The sequence below is a fragment of the Fundulus heteroclitus genome, unplaced genomic scaffold (assembly GCF_011125445.2).
Source record: "Fundulus heteroclitus isolate FHET01 unplaced genomic scaffold, MU-UCD_Fhet_4.1 scaffold_49, whole genome shotgun sequence".
In the NCBI taxonomy this organism is placed as follows: domain Eukaryota; kingdom Metazoa; phylum Chordata; class Actinopteri; order Cyprinodontiformes; family Fundulidae; genus Fundulus; species Fundulus heteroclitus.
The window spans coordinates 2,656,353-2,676,793 of record NW_023396912.1 but is presented as its reverse complement, the minus strand read 5'-3'; the positions used below and the strand labels follow the sequence as shown (position 1 = coordinate 2,676,793).

Genomic DNA, 20,441 nt, shown 5'->3' with positions numbered 1-20,441 from the left:
TACAGACTGACCAAGCAGGCAGCGCCCCCTGCTACCCGATCAAGGGTACTACCCACAAGTCACAGATCATTTTTACCGGTGAGACATTTGTGTCAAAAGTGAAAATGAAGGCGATACTTGTAAAGTTGAATTTGTGACTCAAAGCAGCAGATTCGTGCAGTTGTATTCATTGATTTGTATTTGTGTTAAGTAGAAAATATATAAAAAGTTATTTTTGAAGATTTTAATACACGCCTTTGGCTTTGTTTTGCACCATTTGTTTTAGATCAGCTGTAGCAGAACTGAATCGGAGACATTTCTGATGTGCAACTCACAGAACAGAATTTTTGCACTTATACTTACAATTTGAACAGGTGTAAAAAAAATTGTACTTGTGATTTTTTTTATTCTACAAATACAAAACTTGGAATGGAACTCTCTCTACAACTTCAAATTCACGCTTACAAGGCACCTGTCCAGGGGGTACCCCGCCTCTCGCCCAGTGGATGCTGGAGATAGGCACCAGCAACCCCCGCGACCCCATGAGGGATTAAGCGGGTTGGAAAACAGATGGATGGAAGGCATGAATACTTTTGGAACAAAATAACCTTCATACTACGCCCTTGCTCATTGCTGTTAATGTATGTAACATATCTCTCTTGTAAATGAGACTGAGGGACTTACGATTTTTTTCAGAATAAATAAAGGATTAAATAAAATTTTAGAAATGATCTAAAATGATTATTTCTGGACACGAGAGTTCAGACTGGTTTCAGTAGAAATCACGTAATTTACATTAAGCGCAGCACCGAGACATGCGCACTGGCCTCTGTAATCAGGGCGTTGTCCGTCCTTATGTTCTTGCTGTAGAATGATATCTGAAGGCTTATAAAGGAGGAGCAGCTGGATCAGATATCAGCGTGTTGGTTGATGCAGATGTTGGGCAGGAAAGCAGTGGAACTGAGTTTAATGGTTCCGATAACGGCATGGGGCGTGATGATGTTTAGTGTTAGACATGCTGTTTAATAAAGACCTTAAACTACAGGTGGACTCATGCGGTCACAATATGTAGCGATACTATCGCTACATATGGTACATAATGTTCTACTAAAAGTTAGTTTATGTTATTATGTGTGTCTGTTTATTTTTTTAAATAAAGCTCCTCCTCTCAGCTCCACTTCCTTCTTCCGGTATTTTGCGAAATTCTGTTTCCCGATTACAATTTTGTAAATAGCTGCCCATTAAACTGAATGTTACAATCTTAACATGATTATATGAGTTGTGTTATCGAGAAATCAATCAGAAGCGCAGCGAAAACGGCTGCAAAGCGCGCTCCTGACACAGGCGAACAGATTTTCACAGGCGAACAGAATTTCGCTCAACACCGGGAAACCGTCTCAGCGAGTTCTCTGTTCAAGTTCTCGGTTTCTCTCCACCAGAAATACTTATTTTGCCTAAATTAGAGCAAAAGTTCTCATTTAAACCTAACGGAGATCTAACAGAGTTTATTGTTAAAGTTTAACTTTGTTTCCTGCTGTTCCTCAGACAATTTTGTTAAACTCGCTGACTTCCTGTATGAGGGAATGGCTGCTCCTCTGACTGCTCTCCTCCTCTGGACTCTGATGGCCTTCAGCTCCTTTATGATTGTTTTTTCTGGTAAGTTTAATCTCTGATAGTAAAACGGAATAATGTTTTCATGTGAGATGATGTTTCTTTATATCTCACAGCAAACGGTCTCTTTCTCTCACTGTAACCTGCTGATTGTGAACTTCCAGTCCTGCTGTAGTAGTATACATCCATTTTTCATAGAAGAGCTGAATACTCACAATATATAAACTTTGGGGTGCTGTTACGAATGTAAAAAAGAGGTAGAACCAGAAATGTAAAGAATTTTTAGAAGGTTTTATTGATGAACACACATTAAACACCAATGAGCAGGCTGAAAACAACAATGTGCAACTTTTTTTCATTTGTAGTATAAGGGCCGGTTCTACGATGGGGAGAGAGGGGATATTCCATTAATATCACACAATCCAGCTTTATATGAGTAGACATCTTCTGTCTCTCTCAACCTTTCTCTTGTTCATCCATCTTTCTGTCTCTATCATGTGTTTCTATACATGGTTATATTCTGAAGGCTACCTCCCTTTTTTTTCCCTTTCTACTTCTTGTAGGAATGAAAATGTCTTTAAAATCTGGATGTGCCAGCCTTTATAATATTTTTAGAATTTAAATTTAATTTAATGTAGAATCTGCTTCTGATCCATTCTTATACTTAGACTTAATTCAATTCAATTTTATTTATATAGCGCCAATTCATAAAACATGTCATCTCAAGGCACTTTACGAAGTTAAGTTGAATCATATTATACAGATTGGGTCAGATTATACAGATTGGTAAAAAATGTCCTATATAAGGAAACCAGTTGATTGCATCAAAGTCCCGACAAGCAGCATTCACTCCTGGAGAAGCGTAGAGCCACAGGGAGAGTTGTCTGCATTGTCCATAGCTTTGCTGCAATCCCTGATACTGAGCAAGCATGAAGCAACAGTGGGAAGAAAAACTCCCCATTAACGGGAAGGAAAACCTCCGGCAGAACCGGGCTCAGTATGAACGGTCATCTGCCTCGACCGACTGGGGGTTACAGAAGACAGAGCAGAGACACAGAAAGAGAGACAAAAAAGCACAGAAGCACACATTGATCCAGTAATCTGTTCTACATTAGATGGTAGTAGCGGGTGAGCCGTCTTCTCTGGATGATGTCACAGTTAACACAATGTCAGACCAGGTGTACCTACTATGAAGATAAAAGAGAGAGAACAGAAAGTTAAAGCAGAAATGACAACACGTAATGCATAATTGAAGAACAGTAGAACTCTATAGAGTCAGAAAATTAGATCCTGATGTCCTCCAATAGCCTAAGCCTATAGCAGTAAAACTATAAAGGTAGCTCAGAGTAACATGAGCCACTCTAGTTATAAGCTTTGTCAAAAAGGAAGGTTTTAAGATTAGTCTTAAAAGTAGACAGGGTGTCTGCTTCACGGACCAAAACTGGGAGTTGGTTCCACAGGAGAGGAGCCTGATAGCTAAAGGATCTGCCTCCCATTCTACTTTTAGAGACTCTAGGAACCACCAGCAGACCTGCAGTCTGAGAGCGAAGAGCTCTGTTAGGAACATACGGGGTAATCAGAGCTCTGATTTATGATGGAGCTTGATTATTAAGGGCTTTATACGTTAGAAGAAGAATTTTAAATTCTATTCTTGATTTAACAGGAAGCCAAGGAAGGGAAGCTAAAATTGGAGAAATATGATCCCGCTTGTTGATTTTCATCAGGACTCTTGCTGCAGCATTTTGGATGAGCTGAAGGCTTTGAACTGCATTTTGTGGACTTCCTGATAGTAAAGAATTACAATAGTCCAGCCTTGAAGTGACAAATGCATGGACCAGTTTTTCAGCATCACTTCTGGACAAAATGTTTCTAATTTTGGCGATATTCCGGAGGTGAAAAAAGGAAACTCTGGGAACCTGTTTAATATGGGATTTAAATGACATGTCTTGGTCAAAAATAACACCAAGGTTTTTTACTTTTTTTTACTAGAGGCCAAATTAATGCCATCCAGATTAAGTGATTGATTAAGAACTTTATTTTTTGAGGACTCTGGCCCAAAGATTACAACTTCGGTCTTGTCAGAATTTAGATGCAGGAAATTTAAAGTCATCCAGCTTTTGATGTCATCAAGACATGACTGCAGTCGAAGTAATTGATTGGCTTCATCAGGATTTTATGGATAAATATAGCTGAGTGTCATCTAGGGCTGGGCGATAAATCGATTGAATCGATTAATTCGAATTTACAATTCTTTAAGATTTCATTTTTGGAAAATCTGGACTTTATATTGCCAATACACTCTTTGGGTTTCCATGAAGAGAACAGCATGTGATGTTGAATATATGTTTAGGCAAATGTATTGACAAAATATTGTTAAGTGGAAACTTTTTTTTACCATAATACGAGGTACTTCATTTACTTAATTACTTTTTTTTACTTAGTTTGATGTTCACAAGTGCAGTGAAGCCTGTTCTTAGCTCAATGTGTAATACCACTAGCAGCAAATGTTTTGTTATATTTTCATTGTTTGTAATGGCACGGCTGCCATCTTCTTTTACAAGCATGTTTCACAGCTTGTTTTTAATTGCACTTTGAATTCAGGTCAGCTCCCTGACGAAATGCTTGACATAAAAGCAAGGTTTTAAAATAATTTCTTTAATTTCTTTTTATGAAACAAAAAGGAAAAAAAATTGATTAATCGGATTTGGTATGATAAAATTGGAGATTTATTTTTTAATCCATATCGCCCAGCCCTAGTGTCATCAGCATAACAGTGGAAATTAATCCCATGCTGTCTGATAATTTTGCCGATTAGAAGCATATATATAGTAATAAGAATTGGTCCAAGGACTGAACCCTGTGGTACTCCACAGGTGACCCTAGAGTTTGAGGAAGATTTATTATTAACATGAACAAACTTGAATCTGTCTGACAGATAAGATTTAAACCAGCCTAATGCTTTCCCCTTAATCCCTACAGTATGCTCAAGTCTTTGTAGGAGAATATTGTGATCAACTGTATCAAATGCAGCACTGAGATCTAACAGGACAAGTACAGACACAAGTCCATTATCTGAGACCATGAGAATATCATTAGTGACCTTCACCAGAGCTGTTTCAGTGCTATGATGAGCTCTGAAGCCTGACTGAAACTCCTCAAGTAGGTCATTGCTTTCTAAATGTTCACATAGTTGATTAGCAACTACTTTCTCAAGAATTTTAGATAAGAAAAGAAGATTAGATATAGGTCTGTAGTTTACTAGCTCATCTTGATCAAGAGAAGGTTTCTTAAGTAAAGCTTTAATAACAGCTACTTTAAAAACCTGTGGTACATATCCATTTACCAAGGATAGATTAATCATGTCTAAAATAGGACCACTGATCAGAGGGAATACCTCCTTAAACAACTTGGTTGGGATTGGGTCTAACATACAGGTAGAAGGTTTAGATGAAGCTAAAATTTTAGATAGCTCAGAAAGCTGCTTCTAAACAGCTCAAACACTGCGCAGGTTCTAAAGATTCATCCAATGCTGCCTCACTTACTGAGGATGAGGTAACCATGTTTGGGAGGATGCCAATTATTTTATTTTTAATGGAATCCATTTTATTTATGAAGAATCCCATAAAATCATTACTGCTAAGAGCTAAGGGAATGGATGGCTCAACAGAGCTGCAGCTCTGAGTAAGTTTGGCAACTGTACTAAAGAGAAATCTAGGATTATTTTTATTCTTTTCAATTAATAATGAAAAATATGCTGCTCTAACTCTGCGGAGGGTCTTGTTATACAACAATAGACTGTCCCCCCAGATTAAGTAGGATTCCTCTTAAAGCACAAGGTCTAAAGTATGGAGCCAAGAGTGTGTCGGTTTATGTACATTTTGAGCAAAACCAATTGAATCTAGGATAGTTTTAAAGGCTACACTAAGGTTATCACATTCAGTGTCAACATGGATGTTAAAATCACCCACTATAATAACCTTGTCAGTATTTAACACCAAATCAGATAAGAAGTCTGACAGCTGATCCAAAAACTGAGTGTAAGGACCTGGTGGACGATACAAAACAATAAACAGAAGAAGTTTTATTGCTTTGCAGTTTGGATGAGGGAAACTGAGGGTTAAATGTTCAAAAGAACTGTAGTTATTAATTGGCCTGCGACTAATTAATAAATCAGACTGAAAGATGGTTGCCACTCCTCCTCCTCTTCCCACAGATCTGGGAATGTGGAAATTTGAATAACTGGAGGGAGTTGACTCATTTATACTAATGTAGTCCTCTTTAGATGAAGCTAAAATTTTAGCTTCATCTAAACCTTCTACCTGTATGTTAGACCCAATCCCAACCAAGTTGTTTAAGGAGGTATTCCCTCTGATCAGTGGTCCTATTTTAGACATGATTAATCTATCCTTGGTAAATGGATATGTACCACAGGCTTTTAAAGTAGCTGTTATTAAACCTTTACTTAAGAAACCATCTCTTGATCAAGATGAGTTAGTGAATTACAGACCTATATCTAATCTTCTTTTCTTATCTAAAATTCTTGAGAAAGTAGTTGCTAATCAACTATGTGAACATTTACAAAGTAATGACCTACTTGAGGAGTTTCAGTCAGGCTTTAGAGCTCATCATAGCACTGAAACAGCTCTGGTGAAGGTCACCAATGATATTCTCATGGCCTAAGATAATGGACTTGTGTCTATACTTGTCCTGTTAGATCTCAGTGCTGCATTTGATACAGTTGATCACAATATTCTCCTACAAAGACTTGAGCATACTGTAGGGATTAAGGGAAAAGCATTAGGCTGGTTTAAATCTTATCTGTCGGACAGATTCCAGTTTGTTCATGTTAATAATAAATCTTCCTCAAACTCTAGGGTCACTTGTGGAGTACCACAGGGTTCAGTCCTTGGACCAATTCTATTTACTATATATATGCTTCCGATTGGCAAAATTATCAGACAGCATGGGATTAATTTCCCCTGTTATGCTTATGACACTCAGCTATATTTATCCATAAATCCTGATGAATCCAATCAGTTACTTCGACTGCAGTCATGTCTTGATGACATCAAAAGCTGGATGACTTTAAATTTCCTGCATTTAAATTCTGACAAGACAGAAGTTGTAATCTTTGGGCCAGAGTCTTCAAAAAAAAAGTTCTTAATCAATCACTTAATCCGGATGGCATTAACTTGGCCTCTGGTAATAAAGTTAAAAATCTTGGTGTTGTTTTCGACCAAGACATGTCATTTAAATCCCATATTAAACAGGTTTCCAGAGTTTCCTTTTTTCACCTCCGGAATATCGCCAAAATTAGAAACATTCTGTCCAGGGGTGATGCTGAAAAACTAGTCCATGCATTTGTTACTTCAAGGCTGGACTATTGTAATTCTTTACTATCAGGAAGTCCACAAAATGCAGTTCGAAGTCTTCAGCTGATCCAAAATGCTGCAGCAAGAGTTCTGATGAAAATCTACAAGAGGGATCATATTTCTCCAATTTTAGCTTCCCTTCATTGGCTTCCTGTTAAATCAAGAATAGAATTTAAAATTCTCCTTCTAACGTATAAAGCCCTTAATAATCAAGCTCCATCATATATCAGAGCTCTGATTACCCCGTATGTTCCTAACAGAGCTCTTCGCTCTCAGACTGCAGGTCTGCTGGTGGTTCCTAGAGTCTCTAAAAGTAGAATGGGAGGCAGATCCTTTAGCTATCAGGCTCCTCTCCTGTGGAACCAACTCCCAGTTTTGGTCCGTGAGGCAGACACCCTATCTATTTTTAAGACTAATCTTAAAACTTTCCTTTTTGACAAAGCTTATAGTTAGAGTGGCTCATACCCTGAGCTATCTCTATAGTTGTGCTGTGATAGGCCTAGGCTGCTGGAGGACATCAGGGTCTAATTTTCTCACTCTAATGATTTCTACTGTTCTTCAGTCTACTGTTCTCCAGTTTTGCATTGTATTACAGTGAAATGACTGTCGTCATTTCAGCTTTTAACTTTTTGCTCTCTCTCTTTTTCTTCATAGTAGGTACACCTGGTCTGGCGTTCTGTTAACTGTGACATCATCCAGAGAAGACGGCTCACCCGCTACTACCATCTAATGTAGAACAGATTACTAGATCAATGTGTGCTTCTGTGCTTTTTTGTTTCTCTTGTTGTGTCTCTGTTCTGTCTTCTGTAACCCCAGTCGGTCGAGGCAGATGACCGTTCATACTGAGCCCGGTTCTGCCGGAGGTTTTCCTTCCCGTTAATGGGGAGTTTTTCTTCCCACTGTCGCTTCATGCATGCTCAGTATGAGGGATTGCAGCAAAGCCATGTACAATGCAGACGACTCTCCCTGTGGCTCTACGGTTCCCCAGGAGTGAATGCTGCTTGTCGGGACTTTGATGCAATCAACTGGTTTCCTTATATAGGACATTTTTGACCAATCTGTATAATCTGACCCAATCTGTATAATATGATTGAACTTGATTTTGTAAAGTGCCTTGAGATGACATGTTTCATGATTTGGCGCTATATAAATAAAATTGAATTGAATTGAATTGTCATTTTGTATGCACAGAGTGCATACAGAACGAAATTTCGTTTGCATACAGCTTGAAAATGTTTGTAAATTGCAGTAAGTTTACAGGATAAATAAATTGCAGTGAATTACAATAAATTGCAGTGAATTACAAATAAATTGCAGTGAATTGCAGGTAAATTTCAGGATAGATTGCAGTAATTTGCAGGATAAATTGCAATAAATTTACAGGATAAACTGCAGTAGTGATTTAAACAGTGAACAATTGAACATTCGTGGGCTCTATCTAGCAGTAAAAATTTGTTTTCCAAGAATAAAGCAGCAATCTGTTTCCACTGATGGACACAGAAACGTGGATTTTTGTTTCCAACAGACAAGACTTTTGGTGATTTCCTTTCATCACATTGGTGGAGAAGATCATACTAAAATGTAGATGTGTCCTAGCTGACACATCATCCCATATTTCAAAGCCCAAAGTTGTGCTATTAAGCACTGTTTCAAGTTATTTAATGTTTAATAAATAACTCTCTGTTTGTTAGGTATTGTCAGTAAATATCAGCTCTAGAGCTGATATCAGGACAATAGTTTAAAGGGATGATTGGAACACTGGTGATCTTTTAACATTAAACTCTGCACACATTAAGGAGTGACAACTTCTCTTCAAGTTCAAGAATTTATTAAGAGAAATTCAATTCAATTTTATTTATATAGCGCCAATCTATGAAACATGTCATCTCAAGGCACTTTACAAAGTCAAAATCAATCAGATTATACAGATGGGGTCAGATTATAGAGATTGGTAACAAATATTTCCTATATAAGGGAACCAGTTGATTGCATCAAGGAGGCAAGGAGAGCTCCTGCCAGATGAAGCCTTCAGTCAGAACCAGTCATGGCTGCATTTGGTTTAGAAAACAGTTCTGCTTACCAGATATAGTTTAAAACGCCATTTAGTCTGTTGATAAGTTTCGCTTTTATTAATTCTGCATTGATTAACTACATGTGCCGAGTTTCTGTGCCTCATCACCCTTACTGCTCCTCTCCCCTCCCTTCCCTCAGAGCCAGAGGCTTTTATCATTGATCCCTATTCAAAACGTGACTCACCACGTTTAATGTCCTTCCACCTGTAGCAAAATGTCCCAGTTAAAGTCAATAGTAGAGTTAGTAGCTGTGTTTCATTCTATTTTGTTTTTAACGACACTGAACCAGTGGTGCATCAGTGGGCTGCTGCGTTGCACTTGAATTCAGGTCCGCATAATTACATTGTTGAAGAATATGTGTTTCCATACTGTCAGGTAGCAGCAGCATGCTGGTATGGTCATATTTCTTTCTTCTGAAGCCTTCCTTTTCTCATAAACTTGTAAGACAGTTTGATTCTTGTGCCATTTTCAAAGTAAATGCTGGGAGAATTGGAGCTACAATGCACGGAAGCTAACTGGATACATAAACAGTAGAAGTGCAAGACAGCATTTCTATTTTCCAGCCGGCAAGCGGAAACTAGCAAGGAACGAGCATGTACATTGGTGTCAGGTAGGGCTGGGAGATAAATGGATTTATTTAATTAATTTGAATTTAAAGTTTAACATTTAGATTTTTGAAAATTGGCATTTGACTTCGCTATTGCGCTCGTTGGGCTTTCATGGCAATGTTGAATTTATGTTTTGGTAAATATATTGTTAAAATATTGTAAAGGGGAAACTTACTTTTACCAGAAGATGAGGCACTTCAATTTATTAATTTACTTTTTTTAAAGTTGGTTTAAAGTTAAGTTAGGGAAGTGAAGCCTGTTCTTAGCTCATCGTTTAAAACCACTAGCAGAAAACATTTTGTTATATTTCTATTGTTTACAATTGCAGGCCTGCCAACTTGTTTTACAAGTATGTTTCACAGCTTGTATTCAGCCTCACACCACAATGTTACACACCTCAAAGGGTCTCTGTCGTTCTCACTAAGAATTCAGCATGGTCAGATCAGCAGATCAATTCCTTTTTTTTGTGTGTCCTGTCTGGTAGTGTAGCACTAAGAATTTCTGTGGTAGTGCCAAACAGAGCCCAACAGATTTTCTTTCACAAGTGGAGCCTTACTGCTTTCGCTATAGTGCTCTGCTTGATATATATATATACAAAAAAACTCTATTGGAAATTATTTTTGGATTAGTTAAATTTCAGTGATCACAGAAAAGGTGAAAAGAGACTGTGACAATGTTCAACATGGTATTTTGTGCATATTAATACAATTACAAATGTAGCATATCATCAGTTCAGCTCGGTGGCACTGCTGAAAAAAAACAATAATGGAAACGCTCCCAAAACAGGCTGGTTGGAGTAGGGCGGATGGAAATGAGCTCAGATACGCACCGATCAATCAGTCAGAGATTAACACAGAGAGTTCTGGGTTAATTTCTGGTCTGGAACATGATGACGGTCTGCTGAGTCCTGGGGCTAGAAAATTGTTTTGATCTGGTTTCAGTTATTAATAATTCAATTAGAAAATACTATTGTTTCTAATCAACTTGATTGTCAGATCTCCTCTCTAACTTCTCTGCTCTGTGTTGTTTTCTCTCTTGTAGATCAGACAATCATCAGAGCTGATTCCGGAGAAACCGTCATTCTGCCATGTAGAGTTCCTGGAAACGAACCTGTTAAAACTACAGAGTGGAGTCGAACTGATCTGGAGTCAGATCAATATGTCCTTTTTTACAGGAGCAACAAGATTGATATATTGGCTTCGTGTCCATCCTTTAAGAATCGTGTAGATCTGAAGGACGTGAAGAATGGAGACGTGTCTTTGGTTCTGAAGAAAGTGACGACTGCTGATAGAGGAACATATGAGTGCAGGGTTCAGGGCACTGACCTCCCCATCAGCACCGTTGGTCTGATTGTTGAACCAGGTGAGTTTGTTTGTCTCTGGATCAAAACCTCCAGCAGCTTCCTGGTTTTTGACATGTAATGTAATGTAATATTTTATAATATTTATTGTCATTGAAACATACATTACAACAAAATCTGTTCTCTGCTTTTAACCCATCACCTTTGGGGAGCAGCGGGGTGCCATGTGCGGCGCCCGGGGAGCAATCTGGGGTTGGGGGTCTTGCTCAGGGACCCAGGGTGCCGGGACCAGGGATCGAACCGGGTACTTGCATCCTTCTCTGAGTGCAAGCACACTGCTCTAACCACTCGGCCACGACCCCCGACCTTGAACATCAGATCAGATGTTGAATTTCGCCAACTGCAGACCAGTTCCTGAGCAGGTCTCGGCCTGGTTATTCATCTGGCCTGGTTTCTGATAACAAAGAGCACATGAGCAGACCGCGTCATCCCCTTACAGTCAGCTGACTGTCAGCGGGTTTTCCGGCGTGTCTGGCTGCACGTCCCGATTCACACTCCATTCAGACAAATTTCAGACATTCAGAAAAATACTAGCTTCCTTACCGTGCCACACGATTTCCAGAGAGGATTCTGCTTAGCAGTGTGATGAACCTCAGCGTCTGTCGTTGTTTCCTGCGTCTGTAAATCCTTATTATACGTTTGTTTGTCTTTTCCACGTCCCAAAAGCCGACTCTCTTTAAGCATAACTTCCTGAATGTTACGGGCGCCGCCGTTTTGATTTGCTCGGTCCCGCCTTCAATCCCAGAGAGCGGTAGTACCGCAGATCGTCACTAGGAGGCGAGGAGCAACTAGGAGCCGAGATAAGCATGGTGTGAAAACGGGAGGCTGGGCTTGGTTAACTGATCCAAGCTCGGACTGGTCTTGGCTCGGCTCGGTTAAAAAAGGGTAGTGTAAACGGGGTTATAATCACATAGTTTGGGGCTTTGAAAACTGTCCGGCTTACCGCTGGTTCTGATACTGCAGCGGTCGCACTGACATGTTCACTGCTCGGTTCGCCATCGCCTCCACAACTACCATATTTTACATCAGACACCGGAGCAGATGAAGGGCCTGCTGTTGGGAACATGTCAGTCAGTTTGACACATTTCGCAGCATCCGTTTGTAGAACTCGTTTCTTTTTTTCGCTCAGTTTCTCTGCGCCTCCCTTGCGTTTCTTATCCATTACTACTGTGAACACCGCTGCACAAAGTTCCACATGGAGCGTGATGGTGTTTTTCTACTGTATGATTGGCCTAGCCCTTTAGACTGTCAGGGATGATAACCAATGGGCTGCAGTAGCCTGTGGTAAGGGCCGGATGATCGGAACAGACTCTTGCGCTGCTGATTTTATTTTTCTTCATGCATTATGCAAATATAACGAGGCTGATATATAATAGTAATAATAATACATATTATTAATATACATATCGGGTCTGCCGGCCCAAACAGCACGTCGGGCATTTGACTGGACCACATATTTTAGTTGAGCATCAAAGTTAAAATTATTCTCTAGTACTACACTCAGGTCTGTATGTCAGATACAGACTTTAATGTTCAAGGTCAACACTGATGTTGGAGACATCAATGTGGCCAAACAACATAAAAAAATTTGAGAAGTTTATTGTTAGAGCAACTATTTTACTTTTTAGTATCATAAAAGTCTGACTGACTGTCCTCTGCTTTAAAAAGAAGGCTAAACACTGGTTTCTCATAACAGACTTCTGAGGGACGAGGTAAAGAGAGAAGAGACCAAGAATGGAGTCTTGAGGCTCTCTACATGAGTGGGAATCTTTAGTAAAATAAAAACAGCAGTGAGACGGAGCTGACTGGACTGGCTCTTCCAAGGTCTAGTCAGTCCCGCCCCGAACCACGCTTCCCAAAAGTTAATATTACCTCACTCTTAACTTTTAATAAAAGTTGAGAGTGACACAGCCCTAAACATAAAGTGCAACAAACAAAAAAGTCAATGTATTAGACAGTCTGACCAATACTAGTAATAGTAATAGTACTGAATGCTATGGTGAGATTCCCTAAAAGTTTTTGGTAAAACATATGATTATATAAACTCTAAAACATATAATAAACTAGATTATCTCACTACCGTCACTCTCCTACCTTCCATTTGGAGGAAAACCCACTTTCAACATTTTACTACACCGAAAGGTTGTGTCTGATTCATTAATTGTTACGTAGCCAAAAATTGCAGACCTCTGTGATTTGAAAATAGATTTTTTTTAAATTACTATTATTTTGCATATGCGATTAACTGCTGCCTCCAACAAAATATTAAGACTATAAAACAAGCTGAACATCAATTTATTATTTATTCCCAAGCCTCAGTGTACAGGTCTACTTGACACACTGATAAAATGAGGGGAGGTATGAACCACCCTCTCAACTTGAAAAAGAAAAAAAGGAACAGGAGTGGGTTAAATTAACAAATATGTTAAAAAGACAGAAGAATAATGGGTGGAGTAGAGGTTTGTGCAGGATACAGCCAGTGCTCAAAAGTAACCTGCCATTTTTTAGAGTAGCTGAGGTCAGCCAGGCCAGATGACAACACCGGACAGAGTAGCAGGTTAGCAAACCCTCCTTACATGGAGCAACCATCCCATCTTAGAACTGGCAGATGGTACGTTTGTGTTTTGGACATGATCAGGAGTATTAAAGGCAGCCCATAAATGTTGTGTACACTTTAAAGTCTTAACAGCATTAATCATATTTAATAAATCTAAACATAAAACGAAAATGTAGCACAGGAAAGATAGCAACTACAATAATAACAACAGCAATAATTATAATATATAAGCAAAGTGAGTAGCCTACATCTTATTTCAGGTTCTGTGTTTCCTCTCCTGCAGATAAGAGAATCATTAGAGCTGAACACCGAGACAACGTCATTCTGCCATGTAGAGCTCCTGAGAACGATCCTGATGGAGATGTAGACTGGAGCAGAACTGATCTGAAGTTCAGTCAATATGTTCATAGGTACAAAAATGGGAAGGTGGATCAAGAGGTCCAGTGTCCATCATTTACAAACCGGACGACTCTGCAGGACATGAAGAATGGAGACGTGTCTTTGGTTCTGAAGAAAGTGACGACTGATGATACAGGAACATATGAGTGTCGAGTCATTCAGAGAGGAAAGAGCTGCAGGAGGAGATCCACTCTGGACATTGACCCCATCGGCATCATTAACCTGAGCGTTAAACCAGGTGAGTTTGTTTGTCTCTGGATCAGAACCTCCAGCAGCTTCCTGGTTGCTGACGTCAGAGAGAAACATCTCAGATCAGATGTTGGTGTTTTCTAAGCTGTTCCTCCAGGTCTGCAGCTTCTGAGCTTTAGATGGACAGAAACAAACACTTCAGTCATCCATGGTCTCCAGATCCTCAAGAACTGAGATCTGATGGTTCATTTTTCACTGTAATCACTATTATTATAATAATGATTACAGTGTAACAGAAAACAGTTGTCAGTGAACAGTGTAAGTTTATTAAGTTTCCAGGTCTTTATTTTCTCAGATTGTTTATAAATTATTTTGTTACAAGGAAAGAACAATTGCTTTGTTATAATTTGAAGTTGAGCTTCTAGGCTGTATACTGTATGTTGTTGCTGTATATCATGTGAGAATAAAAATCATCCCATTAGCTGGAACTGAAATGTTTTCATTAAAATTTCAATCCAGCATTTGAAAGAAGACTAGTCTGTCCTGTAATCCTCTTTTTAACATTTACTCTCCGTATTCATCACAAGTATGTTTTATTTTCAGATTTGTTATTATTCAGAAATATGAGAATTATCCCAGTTTCCAAGAGGAAAGTGAAATAATTTAGGTTTACATGCACTTTATTTAAATGTTGGTACATCCATCTCTTTTCTAACACGTCTATCCCTTGTGGGGCCCCGACTGTTCATGGGACAAAATCTAAATAAATTTCTAAAATGTAACTAACTACAGGTACTCCTAAACAAACTAATAAAACAATATCAAAACATTTAAATCAATGTTGAATCAATCTTAAATTGAATCGTGACCCAAAGAACCGAAATCAAATGAAATTGTGAGGTTCTTAACATGCCTGCTCTACTTCAGTTAGATATTATCGACAAACAAATTTGTCCCATTATGTAGCTTCAATCCACACTGCATACATCTATTTTTACCAAAAAGTTGTAACAAGGTTAATAAGTGATTCAAGCTGTGTGGTAATCAGATAAATATTTTAGTGTAACAGGTTGTTATGGGAGTTCTGGATGGAATTCTAAACAATTGTAATTGAGTTCCCATCTTTACTAAATGACGAGACTGTGGTAATGACGCTCCAGCACTTTTATTGAGAAACAGAGCAGAGATTCACATAGATGGAAAGTAATCGCACCCCTCGGTTCCGCTGCGGTCTCCGTCTGCCCTGTCTCTGTCTGTGTCGCTTTTCGGGCTTCCCCTAATACTGCACCGTGGCCTTCCCATGAGACATAACAAAGACAGCCTATCAAAGACAATAATCATTCTACGCAGCATTCAGCCTTGCACTCAGCAAACAGTGGATCTTATACACAGACATCAGGTCTCCAGGCCTCCTATGTCCGAGTGGCGTGAGGCCATAGTGACTTCAGAATAATAATTCCTATAACACAGGTTCAGAGAAAAATAGAGACTAAATAAACAACTATATTATATTTATCCTCCACTTTGTAATCTAGGGTGGAATCAGCAGCAGCTTTGCACATGTGTTATACATTTGCAGTGTGAAAACCAAGCAGGTCTCCTCTATGCTCTCTTTGCTCTGAATGCACGCAGGGCTTTCAGGACAAGGCAGCTGTCTGTGAGACACCGATGAGGGAAATAGGGAGGGGAACAGTCATAGAAAGATTACTACTTTCACTTGGAGTTGATAAATTGGCAAAATCACAAAGAAAAGTCTCTAGATTTGTTTACAGTGACTGTTTGAATAAAATTTGCTAGCGGGATCAGAAGAATCCCCACATGCAGCAACAGAGTAGCTAAATTGGCAACACTGGACTGTTGTCTTCTTTCACTACTGAGAGCAGAGCAGCTCAGTAACAACCAGTAGCTTCATTCACTAGCAGCTATGTAGTGAGACAGGAGCTGTGCAGGCGGAGCAGAGAACAAACCGAGGCGGAGCCACTGGGACTTATGGTCTGTCATGGAGGACATCTGCTGCTTTACTGTTTCTGCTTCCCTGATCTGAACTCCCTGCTGTCAGCCTGTTGGGGATCCAGAGAATGAGCTGATTGGACCAGATGCTGCAGTGTTGATGAGACTCTGGAGGAAGCAGCTGGTCTGAGATCAGTAGATGATGATCTGCAGTCATTACCTATCTGAAGGGTCAGATCCACCTGGTTCTGTTCTGCAGGGACCAAGGATAGAGGGAACATGACTGGACTGATAGTTGGTCTCTGCTGGTGTTTCTCTGTTGGGGTCATTCTTGTTATTTTGTAGAACTGCAGAAAGCAGAGATCTTCGTCACAGGAACCTGACCCTCCTCCAGCAGCAGAAGTTCCAGCAGATCCAGCAGGATGTAATAGTCTGAGCCTCCATGCTGACCTGAGAGATGCTGTCATCACACCAACATGGAGGAGAAAACTGACTTCTAGCTGATTGGGTTTCCAACACTTCCAGCAGCTTTGTGGTTGTAGTAGTTTTTGTCTTCATCATCAGCTCACAGAGCTCTAATGGAGGATTAGGATCATTAATGAGAAATGGAAAAGAAAATTTAAGGAGGAAAAAGAAATCTCAGAACTTTCCAGATTAATTTCGTGTTTACAAATAAAATCTTCTCTAATATGAAGTTGCCGATTTGTAAGAAAAGTATATTTTACTTGATAAAATGCATACATTTAAGATATTAAAACCAGGATGTTTTCTGACATTATAAAGTCAGACATTTCTAACAAAAAAAAAATAGTTTTCTAAAAAATAAAGTGGGATTATTGTAACAGAAGCTGCCAGAAGTCCTCTCAGGTCTCAGGGTGAATCCAGGAGACGTGCATCAGCATATTCTTTACCTTTATTCATGAAAAATTATTTTTACAGCAATTTCCTCCTCTGTGGCCACATTATTGTTATTCTTTATTTGATGAGAGCCCTTATGGTCTGTGGAATAATATTATAGATTCTCATGGTGTGATAACCATAGATATAATTACCATGGTTTAATTGATTCACAATGTTAACATAATATTGTTTAACTTGATCTTATGCTGTTACTTTAAACATCTTAGTTCTCACTGTAGAGTAAATCTGATGTTGATGTCTGATAATTATCTAAAACTCTGATAATTGTGAGCTGAAACTTTCTGTCAAAGATGCTCTGATCAGTCAGTCAGAGATGGAAGCAGAGACTTCTGGGTCTTCTCTGGTCTGGAACATGATGAAGTTCTGCTGAGGCCTGAGGACAGAAAATGGTTCTGCTCTGGTTTAAACTATTAACAATTCAATAAGAAATTATTAAGATAAGATAAGATGGTCTTTATTGATCTCACAGTGGAGAAATTCACTCGTCACATCGGCTCATACAAGAAGGTGCAGAGTAGGAAAGGTGCATTCAGTTATATACAGTGAGCTTCAAATGGCTTCAGATCGACTAGTGCTTCTGTTCCTTAAACAGGATTAGATATTATTCTAATAGTGAATGTTCAGAGTTCCTTTCTAACCTCTCTGCTCCGTGTGGTTTTCTCTCCTGCAGTTCAGAGAATCATCCCAGCTAAACATGAAGAGAACGTCATTCTGCCATGTAGAGCTCCTGAGAACGATGTTGATGGAGACGTAGAGTGGAGCAGAACTGATCTGGAGTCAGGTCAATATGTTCTTATGTACAGAAACAGGAAGTTGGATCAAGAGGCCCAGTCTCCATCCTATAGGAACCGGGTGGATCTGCAGGACATGAAGAATGGAGACGTGTCTTTGGTTCTGAAGAAAGTGACGACTGATGATACAGGAACATATGAGTGTCGAGTCTCTCATAGAAGAAATAGCTGCAGGAGGAGATCCACTCTGGACACTGAAGCCCCCATCAGCCTTATTAACCTGAGAGTTGAACCAGGTGAGTCTGTTTGTCTCTGGATCAGAACCTCCAGCAGCTTCCTGGTTGCTGATGTCAGAGAGAAACATCTCAGATCAGATGTTGGTGTTTTCTAAGCTGTTCCTCCAGGTCTGCAGCTTCTGAGCTTTAGATGGACAGAAACAAACACTTCAGTCATCCATGGTCTCCAGATACTGAATAACTGAGATCTGATGGTTCATTTTTCACCTAAACCTGCTTTAGAAACACATTAGGCAAAAATAAAGACCAATTGTGAATAGAGAATAACATTTATTACAGCATAAAAAAACAAAAGAAATGTTGATTGATAAGTAGACAATGGTTGAAAATATTAAAATAAAGGTTAGACTGATTAGAACTATAAGCATCTTCTGGTGTTTTTCACCCTATCAGCAGCAGCTCTAGAAAACAAACTAGAGTTTTAAATCTAACCTAAATGAGCTCCAGGAAACTCAATGCATCCATATTTGCTGCTTCACCTAATGGAGACTGTCAGACCAAGCTATTGTATCTGACCCTAAACTACTCCTTGAAATTAGATTTAACAAATGCAGCTGATAGTTCTGCTGGGGCCTTTCAGATTTGTCTGATTAATTGACACCCACTTATCCTACTCTAGAGATTTTACACACACTAGCTGAGAATAAAATGTCCAAATCAAGCTTACTAGAGTGGGTGGTGTTTAAAAAAAGAACATAAAATGACAAAAAACAAATAAGATAGTCAAAAATCTAAAATAAAACCTACATGGCAGCTAGAGATGAAAGACCCTTGGACCAAGAAGAGAGTTGTGATGAGTGAAAGGAGATGAGGAAACCAGTTGAGAACAGAGCCAGAATCACTGTATCTTCAACAAGAGGAGCTTCTGGGTCTTTTTATTTTTAGGAAAATAAAATAAATGTTTTTATTTGTTTTACTAAGGACACTTAGTATAAAAAACTCCAAGAGACGAGGGTTTTGAGTAAATAAAATGTGATCAGAAAAAGGATCAAATTAATTAAAAATAGAAAAGGACAGATTCAAAATGTTTCTCCTTCAAGTGCTTCTAAAAATCTGAGATGAAAACGGCTAAAAACACAAGCTAAATATCAACTACAAGTATTTATATGTAACAGAGTAAACATGCATGATTAACATACAGGTGATAGTAAAGGAGAGGAAGTCTTTAACTCATGGGTTAAAGTTCTTCGGGGCTTCGACAGATTTTCGTCAATTGGAAAATGAGAGCAAAAAATAGATCCACTTGGTTCCATTTAGATTTTTTTATTCAAGGTTTTCAAACTGAAGCTGCTCTCAACCAATGAAACTTGGCCAAGCCGGGACATTAGCCAATCAGAACGAGGGTAGGGCGGGTTTTTGTGAAGCGGACATCTGCCAGTCTGAGGTTTATTGGTATTCAATCATTTTAATTTTTGTAAAAACATCTCAAACTGACCACAGATGACATGACTGAAGGTGGTGGTGGTCAAAGGTTTTCTTTGGCTTAATGAAAACCAGCAGGGTAAGATAGTTCCACGGATCGAACATCAAAGAATAACTTGGACTTGGACTTCTGTGCATACAGAACGAAATTTCGTTTGCATACAGCTTTGAAAACTTTTGTAAATTGCAGTAAGTTTACAGGATAAATTGCAGTGAATTACAAATAAATTGCTGTGAATTATTTCAGATAAATTGCAGTAAATTACAGGATAGATTGCAGTAATTTGCAGGATAAATTGCAATAAATTTACAGGATAAAGTGCAGCAGTGATTTAAACAGTAAGCAATTGAATGTAAACAAAGAGACCGTGTGCAATCAGTGTTTAAATAGTTTGGCAGCGAATGTGCAAATATGCGGATGTGTATAGAGTCCATTTTATACTTCAGCAGATCAACAGTCTGATGGCAACAGGGAAAAAGCTTTTGCAGAACCAGGTGGACCTGCAGCGGATGCTGTGGAACCTCTTCCCAGAGGGCAGGAGGGAGAACAGTCCATGGTGGGGGTGTGAGGGTTCCCTGATGATGTTTCGGGCTCGGGACACACAGCGCTGAGATGAAAGATCCTTAATGGAGGGAAGAGGAGCCCCGATGATCCCTTCTGCTGTCCTCACCACTCTCCTCACGTTCTTCCAGTCGGAGGCACTGCAGCCTTCACACCACACAGAGAGACAGCTGGTCAGAATGCTCTCTATGGTGCTTCTGTAGAAGGTCTTGAGGATGGGCGGGGGCAGGCGGGCTCTCCTCATCCTCCGCAGAAAGTACAGTCGCTTCTGTGCCTTCTTCACCAGTGATGTGGTGTTCACAGACCAGCTGAGGTTGTCTGTGATGTGCACCCCCAGGAACTTGGTGCTGCTGACCACCTCCACCGCTGAGCTGTTGATGAGCAAAGGAGTGTGGTGAGGCTGGTTTTTCCT

The 20,441-nt window shown here is 39.4% G+C and overlaps 1 protein-coding gene across 1 annotated transcript in view; it reads left to right on the top strand.

Moving 5' to 3' along the window:
• Positions 1-1,194: 1,194 nt before the first annotated feature.
• Positions 1,195-20,441, top strand: part of LOC105922895 — a 37,578-nt gene continuing 18,331 nt past the window's right edge. The window contains exons 1-4 of the mRNA XM_036132356.1: positions 1,195-1,635; positions 10,684-11,004; positions 13,970-14,196; positions 17,689-18,045. Of these exons, the coding sequence (XP_035988249.1) occupies positions 14,040-14,196; positions 17,689-18,045 (514 nt within the window). The 5' untranslated portion in view covers positions 1,195-1,635; positions 10,684-11,004; positions 13,970-14,039. The remainder of the gene's footprint in view (positions 1,636-10,683; positions 11,005-13,969; positions 14,197-17,688; positions 18,046-20,441) is intronic.